Raw genomic sequence first — 14,334 nt, 5'->3', positions numbered from 1 at the left:
GAAAGCTATAGAATCTTACTCTCTTGTTGGTTTGCCATTTTTTTTTTTTGGGGGGGGGGTGGGGGGTGGGTGGGTGTCCATTCTGAACTTTAATTCTTAAATGAGAAGTATTCGGTGGGATTGTGGAAAGATGAAGATTGATTGCTGAGAAAAATATAAAATGAGATCCACAAATTGCAGCACAAGTGCTCTAAACACTAGGAGCCCCCGTGACCGGCAGCTGGCAGCACGTTGGTGTGGGCGCCTAACTCCTCCTGACACAAGGGAACGGACATAGAAATTATTAATGTCACTTCGAATCTCAGAATCACCTAACTTATAAACAGTGTACGTAAAGGAAGAACAACCTTATGGTTAACAGACTAAGACTGACATTCGGGTACTTTTAAACACGAGTGCTGATGTTAATCAGAATATAAAAAGCCCGTTGAAGGCTTTATTAAATGTCACTAGATTTCAGTTAAACCTTAAGGTTTTTTCCTTCTTCTCTACAAGAAAATATTTCTATGTATTATAATCCTGTTGTAGAAAACCAATATATTTTCTTGAGAGAAATTAATCTGAAGCTCTAAATTGTTACAATTTGTAGACAGCCCAAGGTGTCTGATCTTCACAGAAATCTAAATACTAAATTCTGCCTTTTTTTGGCCACAGACTTTTAGCGAGTGACATAGTGTGAAGGATTAACATGAAATATGAATTTCTGAATAATTTTAAAAGGACAGATTAATGTTTTAACAAGATTTTATTGTGAAACATTGGATTTAGAAAAGGTACAAAATGTCAACGGTCAGATGTGTGCCAGTACAGTATTTCAATAGTCTATACATGTGGACAGCTGAATAGCTTCACTGCAGAACGCGTATTTAGACATACTATCTAAAAGGGGGCTGCAATATTCACAGGCTTAAAATACATAAATAACTTGAGCCAAAATGGCCATTACTGGTCAATGCTAATCAACATCTGGAAACAGGCTAAAAAGCACAATACAGTACAACAATCTCCTCGCAGATCCACGTTTAAAGAACATCAGTTTATTATGTCAATAATCTACAGCTCCAGGACACTATTTTCAGGACTGGGATTCAGTTGGCTAGTTTAAAACTTCAAAAAATTCATGTTAAAAATGAGATTATGGAAGAAAACCTGCAGGTATTTAATTAGAACTAAACACTGTGAAGCCCCTAAAAATTTTTCGGACTGGGATTTATAAAGTCAATTACTTCTAATACAGAACTTCAGTTTGTTCCTTTAAAATGTCCTTACTGCAGCTTGAACAGGTATCATTAAGTGATCTTAATTCAAATATTTCAATTTGCTATGCATGTCTGTGTTTTAAAACCAATTTCACCAAACATGGGTCGCCATTCAACTGGAAAAAAAACATTATCAAAATACTAACTCTGAACTAATGAAAGTCATAAATTTGTATATTAAAAAAAATAATAACATCCCCAAAGGATAGCAGCATTCTTTACCCTAGTTTAGCAAGTTTAAAGAAGAGCATTTATAGACATACGAAGTTGATTTTAGGGTATAAAAATACATGTATACCATATGAAACAAGATAGCTTGATTTTTTTCAAATTATTCAGTAGTCTGTCACTGCTAACTTGTTTGAACTACTGAAAAGGTGTTCATAGTTCAGTACATGGGTGGACAACCTAGGGACTTTTGATTTTAATTCTTTAATTAAAAGGTGTGTAGCTTATTCTACACAATTAAGGTTACTGAAATATAAGCAGTTACACTGTTACCAATCAGTACCCAGAGCTGAACCAAACCATTACTTACAGAAGTCTACTTCACTTTATGCCGATTTGTAACTCACCTTCCTGAACAGAGACCTTGGGGTATACTAAATTATATTTAATAGAAATTTCTGAATATGACTAATGTCCATTAGGAGCAGAGCTAAACTTAAACTGATGTAATTTAGAATCAAAATCTACCCAAAACATTAAAACAACCCACCCTTTGACACCACATCCACTCCCTTAATTAATTTCAAGACCGTTAGTTTTGGCTACTCTTTTCTCATTGTGTAGCTTTACTGGGGGATGAGAATCTTGCAATTCATTAAGGAGAATCACCGTAAGTTAAAACTAATTACATTAAATCAGAGAATGGGGAATAATTTTTTTTAAAACTTTGAGTGTATATCACTAATTAAGGATGTAACATTAGGAGTACAATGTCTGCTATGGAATTACAATTAGCGCTGTGCCAAATGGGAAAAAATATATAAACAAACCACTGTGGCGAAAAACATTTCATTTTTTGTTCAGGAAGCGTTTGGCATGAGCAGCACTAATAAAATTCTACACCTCACAGACACATGCTACAAAGGTTATCTAAAGCCAATACTCACTGTCCATCAATTAGCTAGCTCTTAATGCTGCTTCAAGCACTGCACTAGCCACTTTGATCTTTGTTTCAGATTCCTCTGTACACACATTTATATTTACATAAAACATTTATTAAACATGATTTTAAAACATAAAAACCTTATGTACAAAATACCAACATTCCTATAAATAAACAGTTGGAGAAAGGCACTTGCAAGAAAAATCTACAGTAAATCTTACAAAAACCACACTGCCTCTGTTACTGTACAATAGATAATCTTTCGGTAAATCCCTATCACAAGAATGTAAAACACTAATTACTTGTTATAACTAAGAATATAACAGTTACAGTTGTATTTACACATACATATATGCCTTTTTTTAGTTTCACTTGAGAGCACCATGATTTCCATTCTAAATTTATATTTTGATACAAAGTAAAAGAACAGTTGCCAGAAACCAGTGTTCAGCATCACTGCAGATTCATAAACTTTTGGCTGACATCAGTGTAGTTTAAAAGACTCAGTTGCTGCTTTGTAAAAAGTACACCTAGTTTGTTATTGCATGTTGTCCTTTTAGAGAGAGCACTGCTATGTTCTCTATGCAATTGTTTAATACTATTGCTGGCAAAAAGTTTCCAATATCAAAAAAATAAAAACATTCTTCAAGCCAGTTGAAGTATTTCATCTGAACAGTAACTAAAAAAAGCTGCATATTAATTATAAAAACGTGTAGGAAACATGCCAACTAATCTGGTGTGCAAAAATATTTTTTTCACTACACAGGATTTTAAGGGCTTCACAGAATTACTCAAATTTACATTGAGTAGAAAACCCCTGGAATAACCAGCTCCTCAAGGAGATGTTAGTATACTCCCACTTTTATCAAACTTTTTACCCTTTGATAATGCTGCAACCTGTTTGAGCAGTTCTCTGTTTTTGGCCTGCAATACAGATAAAAAAAGTTTTATGAATTACTGAAACATCTCAGATAGTAGTGTCATGCACTCATTTTCTATTGCATTTATGAAACAAGTTCTCAAAATGTACATGCTGAGAATATTCAAAGATAACAACGATCACTTTTCAAAGATTTGTACATGCTTTCTGACATGCATATTCCATCTTTAACAGAAAAGGTAACCACATTTCCTGTGTTGCAAAATTTAGTATCTGAGGCACTGAGTGTCTGTTCAGTCTGTGATTTATAAGGCAACTAATTCAGGCTTTCTTCCTGATAAAGTATGCTTTAACAAGAGACATTTAACTGTCAGCTGTGTTAACGCGAATCCCTTAAATCAGATCAATAGCACACTGACAACTGATTAGATATCAGAGAACAGACACAAAAAATAACATAACCTTTGAGAAAGCATGTGAGGTAGGCCTCTGTCACTTAAAGTTAGAAAGCAATTCTTACAGTAAGTTTAATTCATACAGAGATTGTCAGTTGACTGCAGAACTGCTGTACAATGCATCCGAAGTCAAACATGGTAATGACCATTCAAGAACTTGGTACTGTTTCATTGCTTCAGTGAACAGCCCAAATACATAATTCCATCTGAAGTATTTCTCAAGTATTGATAAGCAATTACTCACCTGCAACTGTTCCACAGTCTCCTTGTGAGCTTTCTCCATACTGTTCATCTTTGTCCTCAAGTTAGACTCCTGGTACTGGAAGTCTGCCTTCAGTTCTGTCAACTGAAAACACAAATTCTATGAAGATTCCTTGGGCTGCTACAGTATACATTTTCTAATCAATCTGTGAAATCTTTATGGAAGCCTCAGGAATCTGAGGAAACACTATTTATTTACTACTGTAGTATTGACAGCTCAGCACTTGAGAAGTGGCTTGAAAAGTAAGTATGTCTATTTTATATGAAGAATACAACTGTATAACCATATTGTTTGCTCAGGATTTGGTATAAAAAAGGTTAATCCTCAACAAAAAGAAAATCAAATACAAGACTAACGATTTATAATCTTAGCTGTTCTTTCAGCTCTGAGATTCTTATCACAATCTTCAGTTACGTCTCTTCAGTATATGGTATGGTAACGCATGAAAAATCTTCCATACAAAGACAACAGAAAAGATTCCTTTGTGTCCTTTTATGCTACAATTTGTCCTAAACAGAAGTATACATTCCAGAGTTTCACTGCTTCTCGATCCACAACAACAGTGAATTAAACTGTGTTATTAGAAATGTGTAATTAAAATGACTTAACTTATGATTTAATTCTGAGTGTATGGGTGTAGTATTGCTGCCACTGGGTCTCTCCTGAGACAGGCAGAGATCCAGATGACATACACTAAGGCAGGTGTTTCTAAATTGTGATATATGCTTCTATTGAAGCAGCTGAACGCTTCTTCTGGAAGCATGTGCAGCTGGGTGAACTACTAACAGTTTGTTGTATATGGACCCAGAATTTTTACAAGTTTAGTTCCTCAAAGCATCCCAGATTCACCTGGCTATTTTGAACCTCTCCGGTCAATCTGGATTTATCAGGAAATGAAGCCTCTTTGCTAGCAAAGCAGCTCGCTATAACAAACCAGAGGATACATTCCTAAAAGGACTACCAAGACTGCTATTACCAACCTTAGTATGTGTCAAATCACATGTAGTAAAACAAGGTATTCAAAAGAAATGTCAATCAAATGGTCCTAAATAAAGTGCACCTTGATACAAGGATATATACCTCACTATACACAGACTGCTACACAAGGTAGGTACTTGGGGCTGTTGTAAATTCCAGGGGATCCAGTACAAAACCACATACCACAAACTAAATATCAAAAAAACTAGTGGTAGTATTGCACCACAGTAGACAACCTGATGAGCAAACACACTACTTGTGAACATTCAGCAAACTGTGGTCCCTTCCTAACGATCAAGTCTCCAGGCCCCACAGTAATGTCTTGGTGTCTCACTAACATTTTATCCAGAAAGCGAAACAAGGCTAGTACTGCAAACAATAAGCACTGCTAATGACGTGGCTGAGATCTTGACTCCTAACAAAAAATGATGAATGAGTATTGTCTGTAAAGCTGGTGTACTGAGTTGTTTTTGTTGCCATACGTTACACATTTCCAAGGTTTTTCTTTTGGAGCACTCCAAACTGCTCAAATGCCGTCCCTACACAAATCTTGGGACAAGATCTTAACAGGAATCTGCCACAGGTCTGGCTCAGGCTTTTATCCCAGTACATGTCTTTACATTTACTATCTCACAGTAAAAAAAAAAAAATCTGCAGTGCATTCATTTGTTGTGAATTTTTCAGCTATGCAAACACTGTACGATGTGTTCAGCTTTACTTTCTTCAGCTGCCAGGGCAGGGGGAGAGAAAGTGACATTCTGAAAGCGAGTAATTCATGCCTGAAGGAGTCTTTAAGTTCAAAGAACTCTGAGGTCAACTAAATAGTTTTAGCAGTGGGGATATTAAAATTATTAGATGCCCTCCCTATGGAAACAGCACAAAACAAATTACTGCAGCGGTTACGCAGAAGTAGGTGACGTTTCCTTACCTAACCCTTTTGTTAGCTTTGCCCAGTAGATCAAATATAAAAAGAGATAAGTGAATTTCCTACTGACTCATGATCTTCTACTGGCTTTATAAGAGAGAGATCAGGGCCGTAATGTCTGTCCTTTGAAGAAAATACCTAAAGAGAATCCATGACAGACTGTTCAGCTCTTTCACATTAACCGCTTAAAGGCTTGAAACAGCAAGTACTTCCAACACTAGGTATATTATAACAGTGATATAAATGGAAAAAAGTTCAATATCCTTTACACAACACATTTAAGTGTAGAAATGAAGATACTGAACTATGGTTTAAAAGTGGAAGCATTTTCCTTTCAGGATCAATGAGCCTTTCTTGTTTTGATCAATGTTTTGATAGGCCACCATGCATCTATAATAAAATTTTTACTTGAAAATATAGTAAATTTAATTATTTTTAATACCATTCCATAACCTACCCAATCCTGAACAGACATTCTAAAGCCACCGTTAGACAGTATCTTAAAAGCATCTAGTTAATCAGATGGCAGAGAAATAAGCTCTAATAAAGGCAGAACAAAGTATGTATTTGTAGTTATTTCTCTTTTCTTGTTAGTCATTAGGTTGTTCAAAGGATGAATCTCTCATACCAGTTTCACTGCAGTCTTTTGGGCCTGACTATTTTGCTTAACTTTTGTTGACTGCCAGGCATCTAATCCAAGGTTTTCTTCTAGTCTCTGACCACACACAAAGACTTGACAACCTACACTATGCATATGCTACCAATCTTTTAAAATCAAAACATTTAATTTTCATACACTGTACATGCAAATTTGGACACCAGCTCATGAACTATGGCTATAGTTGCTTTAGTTTAAAACTAAACAAAAACTATGTTAAACCTCAGAATGGTTACTACCCTTAATCCTCCTCTTATCTTGTGTGCCCATCGGCCTATGTAGGTATCCGGGATCTTTGCCGTGACTCAGTTTAAAATATGTAAAACATACAAACCACCATCTGGCATTTTATCCATCACCTGTGGCACACAGCCTGAGTAACAGCGAACCAGATGGCTAGCTTCCAAATGGTTTAAGTGAGGTAAGGTGAATTCCTCTTTGACTTTGAGCCAAAATATATTACTGATACAAAAGTCCCAAACTTGTCCTTTAAATGGTAATATCTGATTAGTTGCTATATAAAAAAATTACATCTGATTTTTGTTTTATGTCACCATTTTGACATTGTTAGGAGTCTACAAAACAGAAAACAAAATTATAAACTTCTTATTAAGCAGGAGCAACTTTTACCTTTTTATCTTTTTCTAAAATAGTCTGATCTCTTTGCTGCAGAAGACGTTTAAGTGACATCACTTCTTCCTTCAGCTGACTTATGAGGACAAAGTTGTCAGTTCCCCCACTGTCTGCTGACTGATTTATAGAGCTACTAAAAATAAAAAACAATAGTTACTTGCAACATCAATAGAAAAAAACAGTAACTTTTTTTAAAGTTCAAATTGGATAATTAATAATTCCACAAACATCCTTAAGGACTAATGCAAAAAAAGTATGTACCTGACAGAAATGGATGCAACTGGCAAATTACCTTACTAATGGCACACATTACATACACCTGCAGAAATATAATTAAGTATTAGCTTTGAGGGGGACAAATACCTTTTGACTGAAGCAGCCACTTTTACTTTTATTCCAACTGTTTGGCCAGAGACAGAATAAAGATTCAGTCTCACACATTAAGGTCCAAAAGACTTCTCTAGATACTAGGTCAGCTTAAAGCAGCAGGTTCAACCCTGCTTCTAATCGACAAAACACCCATGTTAGGGAATACTGTTTCATTGATAACTATTGCCTCATACGTAAGTTTTATTTAATTTTGCCCCAAACTTAAAAGCAGGAACACAGTGCCAGTTTTCTGCTCATAAAGTCATTTAGTTGACTGACAGCACTCAGATGCCACCCAATAACATGTCTGGCTGGACAACAGTTTAACCTCCCTCATTCTTCAGACCGAAAAAAAAAAGAAAAGAAGCAACTGGCCACAAATCAGAGCTCTATTTGGTTGAAATGGCTCAGCTTTACAAAAATATAACTTTACCTATCTCCATTTGATGGCTTGGATTCCAGTTTGGGTTTTTTCTTTGGAGTTTCATTCTGAATAGCTGCAGAGGATTTATGGCTGAAATCAAACAAAATGTAAACCTAAAGCCTCATACTATATAACTCTCTAATATCACCATTTGGTGCATGTAAAATAACTAACTCATGCTCCTAGCTGGAATGCTAGCGACTAGCCAGAAATGCAAGAAAAAAGTCCTTTAAAAGAAAACTGCAAGATAAATGAAAAGGAAATTAATAAATAATATCATATTTACCTCTGTTTCCATAGTCCCTGATCTTGTTCTGGACTCAGACTGCTGATTCTGAAATACGTGAAATGTATTTGGTAACTGACCAAACATGCCATTATTTCTAAGTTTATGTGAATGGTATCTGTACTTGAGAAAAATACACCCCTCCTTTTTTTTTTAATAAAAATATGACCAATTATGAATTTTCAGTTGGACAGTTGTATTATCTGTCATATTGATGATCACTCTTTACTATGTCAGGATGCTATAAAAATATTTCTTAGCTAAATGTTTACACTATTGTAAGACACTAGGGGTAGACTCCCAGACTGACAGCTAAACCTTTTTTCTGGTATCTCCCAATTTTTGTGAACTTTATATTGCTAATCTTGTACTCAGCAAGCTGGTCTAAAAGAGCATTCCTGGGATTCCCATACTGCAATATGAACATTGCCTAAAGTGGTGCTTATGTGATGGCGTAAGAGCAAAGCTAAGTTTTGGATCCCTGAAAATAACCGCTTTTCAGGTCTAAAGATTTGTTTTCAATAATTTCAAAAGCAATTTTAATAAACACCATTGATACAGGAATAGTAAAACGTAGAAGATTGCACTAAGTGAAATAGTTCCATGAATCTGTATTTCTACCTCACTGTCTCTATTGTGTCATCTTAACAATAACTGAAATGGACAGGGAAGAAGAGACACATTTATTGGACCAGAAGCAATGGACGCATGGCAGCCTATAGAAAAAATGTGCCAAACTGGGAACATTGTGATCTGTAGAGATACGCATACTTTTATAACTCTTGAGTACATTAGAAACTCTATTCTGTAGTAAAGAGCTAACTTTTTTTATTTAATCCTTACTGTATCTCTGCCACATGGATTAAATTAGATTTAGTTTGTTGTAACTTGATTTTCAGCAGAGATTTGAGAGAACAGGAACAGTACAATGACTCCCTGCATGACAAGAACAATTTTCTTCAAATTCCTAAAAAAAAACCCCAAATCTTTTTTTTTTTTTTTTTTAAGTGAAAGTATGTATGGAGTATTCTCCTCATTCCCAATATCATTCCAGCTTAGTTTGCTTCTATCTAAGTCACACTTAGGCAAGTTTCAGTCAAAATGGAAAATTATAAGCACTGGGAAAGCGAAGCTTAGGAAGAAAGTGTTTGTGTCTGGGGTCAGGGTCATTATCATTGCAGCACTATCCAACAAAAAAATAAAAATAATGTAAGTAGTTCTAAAGTTATGCTGCCATAAGCCTACCGATGAAAATAAGAATTGTGACTACTATTATACTAGCATAAGAAACAAATCAGCCCTGGGATTTGTTACTAGATAAACGAGTATGTACACTAAAGTTGGTATGCTGCTGATCCCATGGCCAGAGATGGCATGCTGAGAAAAGTTGCAGAAGACAGGACAGAACTGCAAGTATGTGCACACAAACAAGTCCGCATGAAGTAAGTTAGGGTGAGGATTCTGAGCAAAGTAGCTGTTCTGTGCTCGCTGCCAATACACACCTTTTAACCCATGATAAATGCATGTAAAATAGCAGTTATCACACAGCAGTTACTGCTTAGAAAACCAATCAAGTTTATCCCCAAGTAACTTGCTCCGTAGCCATTCTATGGGTTTCTTTTCTAGACTTGCTACCAATTTTAACATCAACTAGTCTGATGATCACCAAGAATTTCTGCTTTTTGCTGACCTCCCTGTAAGAATACAAGGATTTTGACAGACCATGGAAGAACAACATTCTGCCACTGCTTTTGATGCCGTATTTTAAACGGCGTTTCTCATCTCCTTTGATTTGATCTCAGTACTAACAGAACACAGAAGAGGAAGAGGTACCAACAGCTACTTTAATTTTTGACATACTTACTTATGATGACTGCTGCTGTGACGATGATGATGGTGGTGATGGTGGTGGTGTTTTGAATGATGCTGGTCTTTCTCAGTAAGAGATGAAGATGAGGAGTTAGAATGTGAAGATCCTAGGCTCTTCCTCTGTTCTTTTGTCTTCTGTAGCACTCTCTTGTAGGACAGTGTGCAGAGCCAACACAACAACTTTCCATCAACCTTTTGGGAAATAATTCATAGCAGGGTTTTTTTCCAAGTCTACTTGCACTAGAAAGATGTACTTCAATATTTGCAAGAAAAATTTGTTTCACTTCATCTGTTACCTTTGGGAAAAATCCAGACATCTCTTTGGCATGAAACAGCACTACCGTATCTCCAACGTATACACACTGTCTTTTAGTAAAGTGAATCTTACTCCATTTCTTTTTGTCATTTAAAGTTATGCTAGAAAGCAGTCTTAGCAAATGTTGGACTCGCTCTATAGCACAGAAGTGACAATAACTTTTTAAAAGGACTAATCATTTTTAGTTTAGACACCATGTACCCTCTCTCAACCCATCGTATTCCAGGCAGAATCAAGATGTCCAGCCAATGTGTTACTTGTACCAAGTAAATTCTTCTGTAAAAACAGCATTATTCTTGGGTTCAGGCAAGAGGCTTTTGAGGTCATTTCCTCAGCACCTTCTGGAATGAGAAAGTGGCACTCACCAAAGCTATGTAAGAAAACAGAACACAAAGGGCTGCTCAGAGCAGTCTACCTCTCTGTGCTGCACTTTAAGGCAAGGCAGGCAAATCAGAAGAGGTAAAGTGACAGATTCAAGTTACGGACATACATAAGATCCAATGGATGGGAAAATAAAAAAAAATAAAAATCAAAGCACCGGGAACTGTTCAGCTGCTTAACCTCTGTTCCCCAGCTACGACTGTTGGCTTACGCTTAAGCTTATTTTTAAAAACAGTGATTTAATTTTAAGTTAGCTCAGTAGCTAACATAACAATTGCAAGTTGCAAAATTTAATTCAAATATTGTAAAGCACAGCAACTTTAATCTAATATTAGTGAACTTAAGATACATTCCCATTAATCTTTCTCTTATGAAGAAGGAACGTTGTCTGTTGTCAACCTAAGCCATCACAGCTGTGGAACAAAGCCTACCTTCCTTCTTCCCTCCTCTTTTCGATCAAAAGCACACTGCTGTTTGCACTGTTCACATGTCTGAGGTGGGCCGTACTTCTTCTCCGAGTTGGTGCAACGCTGACATTTTGTGCCAATAAATGCTGCAATAATGTTACAATACTGACAAGGCTTGGGCTGAAAAACAGGTAAGTTGAACTGAACTTAATACATTTACAGATTCTGAAATGAACACAGGTATTTCAAATCACACAATGATGCTTCTAAACTACTATGGTTTCATATAACCTATCTTAAAGAACCTTTTTCCTACCACCTCTATCTTCAGTACTAAACTCTTCCCCTAAAATGATGCTCCTTCAATGGTCAAAACCAGTCTGGACTTTCCATGAAAATCCGGGTACTTATGTACCATGAAAGAAACGCATGCAACGTGACACAAATGTAGAGGTGTCTGAAACACGCCTCTACCCCTACCTCTTTTTAATTTTTTTTAAATATGATGACATTTTCTCTGTTTTACTACATTACTAAAGAAATTACTTAAAAAACTTTGGAAGAGTAATCAAGTCCTATTTTAGACTGGAAGTTTCTGAAAACATTCCTCTCCCCTGCACTACTCAGGGATTTGATAACCATACAGCTCCAAGACTAGTACCCTGATCCCTGCAATTCTGCAGGAAACTAAAAAAAAAAAAACAAAAAACAAAAAACCCACCCACCAAACAACTTCAGATACCATCACGTCAGGTTATCAACTTTTACATCACACATTCAACTAGAATAAAATGCTGCTGGAAAATAAAACTGCTGTCAGTTTTCATAGGTTAGAAATGGCTGATTATCTTTGATGCAGTACTTTTTTTGATGAACTACCGATAAAAAACAATGTTGGATCTGTCTTGCACTTCATTTTGCTACATTTTAAGCTTTTGAAAGAATGTTCTTTGTTCAGTTTACATTTACATTCACAAAATGCCTGACTACATACCAACAGCTGTTACGTTTCTCAAATAAGCTGAATTTCATCTAATATGGTTTATGTCAAGTATATAGAAGTTATGTGCATTTGTTTCACGACAAGATTATCTTGACACCTTCTATAAACTAGTATCTGCAGGGTGCTCAGATACAGTGTGTGTATTCATATAGTAAAAAAATTATTTTTTCTAACAGAACTGAAGCTGAAATTCAAGATGAGAAAATGCAAAGTAACATGCGTACTGCTAATACTCATAACATCTTTTCTACTTAATAGCTTAACACGATTAACATGCATTTAAAAATTTTAAGACTTACACAATATAAAGTATGTGGTATTATTAGATTTTCACATTCACCGCTCATTAAAAACACAGACAGCTAACGGTCTTTCTGCCGTCAAGTGTGCGTTTATGAGAATACGCAAAGAATTACTTTACATGCATAAAGGGAAATAACATTGGTTTTACTATGAATAGCTATACTGCAGTTATTCATAACCGTTAAGCTACTTATAATGGCAATCGATTTCAATTTGAAGAAAGAAACTGTAAGCCACGAAGGAAATCAAGAGCTGCCAGTAATTTTCGTCACCTTTCTGAACGGTAACCTTTTTTTTTTCCCCAAAAAAAGAAAATAAGAAGTTTAGTTACAAGAGAACTTTCTTTAATTTAAAACGTGAACGAACGTAACTTCAATATTTAGAAGTAAGAGCCTACTCACCGTTCCAAACTGCTTCACGTTTTGGGCACACTTCTTGCATATCGTATTAGTTTTGCTAAAGATAAAATTGCATAATGTTGAATTCAGCCACAACCACACACCTTGAAATTCCTTCCCATGCAACTACTGGAGAACACACGCAAACGCGGGCTGCGGTAAGCGGTTAACGGTAAGGGAACAACTCTAGCGTGGAACCGCGCCACCGGGGCACGCTCGCGGTGCTCGAGCGGGCAGGCAGGCTATTTTACCGCGGTTCTGCCCCCTTCAGTATCTCCCTCGGTGTGAATTTCTGCCGTTACAAAGGCTCGTGCCCGCGGAGCAGCTGTTCCTTCCGCGGGTCCGCCGGCCGCCCGCGGCAGGGCTCCGGCAGGTCACGAAACCCTCCCGTACCTCTCCTGCTGAAACTCCGACCGGCAGTAAGTGCATTTCACGATGGGGTGGGCGATCCGACACTCCTGAGGAGAGAAGAGCGACGTTACTCCCCTTCGCCGGAGCCGCGAAACCCTCAAGCCGACCTCAGCCGGCGCTCCGCGGCCGGTACCCCGCCGGGCGCTGCCCGAGGGGCGTCCCGCCGGGCTGGCGGCTGCCTCTCCGCGCCGGGGCCGACGCCACCCTCCTCCTCCTCGGGAAGCCGGGGCTGCGAGAGCCCCGGCCCCAGCGAGGGGGACCCGTCCCGGTGAGCGCTGCCCCGCGCCTCAGCCCCCCGCGCCTCGCCTCAGCGCCGCCGCACCTTGCACAGCTGCTGGCCCTGGGAGAGCTCCTCGAAGGGGTAGCGCTGGTTGCACTTGGTGCAGGCGTAAAGAGCCGGGGCGGCCGCCGCGGCCGCCGCCGCCATCCGCGCCGCGGCCGGCGGGGCGGACACGGGCGGGCCGAGGGAGGGGAAGAGGGAGGTGCCGGGGCGAGGGCCGGAGCGGCCGCCTGGGCCGCCGCCGAGGAGCCGCCGCCGCCGCCCCCCCCCTCCCGCCGCCGCCGCCGCGCCTGGGGAGCGTGCCCCACCGCCGCCGCCCTAGGCCCCGCGCAGAGCCCGCGCCGCCGAGCCGCGTCCCCCTTGTGTCGGTGTCGGCATCGGCATCGGCGTCACCCCGCGCCCCCCGCCCTTCCCTCCGCCCCGGGCTCGGGCTCCGGCGGCAGCCAATCACAGCCTCGCGCCAAACCTGCCTTCAAAACTCGCCGCCCAATCGCCGCCCCCGCAGCCCCCGCCGCCGCCAATCCCGCCGCGGGCGCCCTGCCCTGCGCCGGGCGCTGATTGGGTGGCCTGGCGGCCGCGGCGCTGATTGGGCCGCTCCGGGCGACTTCTGCTTTTCGATTGGCTGACGTGCGGGGGCTCACTTTGACAAAGACCATCCTCTTCCGCCGTCTGCTCTCCGCGCGTGCGCGGCAGGCGCCGTGTGCCGCGCACGAATCCCGCGGCCGC

At 39.3% G+C, this 14,334-nt stretch overlaps 1 protein-coding gene across 1 annotated transcript; it reads right to left on the bottom strand.

The window, feature by feature from the left end:
• Window positions 1-730: 730 nt before the first annotated feature.
• FAM76B (family with sequence similarity 76 member B) lies at window positions 731-13,755 on the bottom strand. Its single transcript, XM_076328266.1, has 10 exons — window positions 13,651-13,755; window positions 13,311-13,375; window positions 12,921-12,975; window positions 11,238-11,393; window positions 10,105-10,301; window positions 8,241-8,288; window positions 7,964-8,044; window positions 7,159-7,294; window positions 3,950-4,051; window positions 731-3,294 (listed from the first exon to the last, which is right to left on the bottom strand). Exons 1-10 carry the CDS (start codon window positions 13,753-13,755, stop codon window positions 3,205-3,207), a joined length of 1,035 nt encoding a protein of 344 aa, XP_076184381.1. The 3' UTR covers window positions 731-3,204.
• Window positions 13,756-14,334: the final 579 nt, after the last annotated feature.

This window comes from Aptenodytes patagonicus, chromosome 1 (genome assembly GCF_965638725.1).
Source record: "Aptenodytes patagonicus chromosome 1, bAptPat1.pri.cur, whole genome shotgun sequence".
NCBI lineage: Eukaryota > Metazoa > Chordata > Aves > Sphenisciformes > Spheniscidae > Aptenodytes > Aptenodytes patagonicus.
The sequence above is the reverse complement of the archived record's forward strand: the minus strand, read 5'-3'. Positions and strand labels throughout refer to the sequence as shown.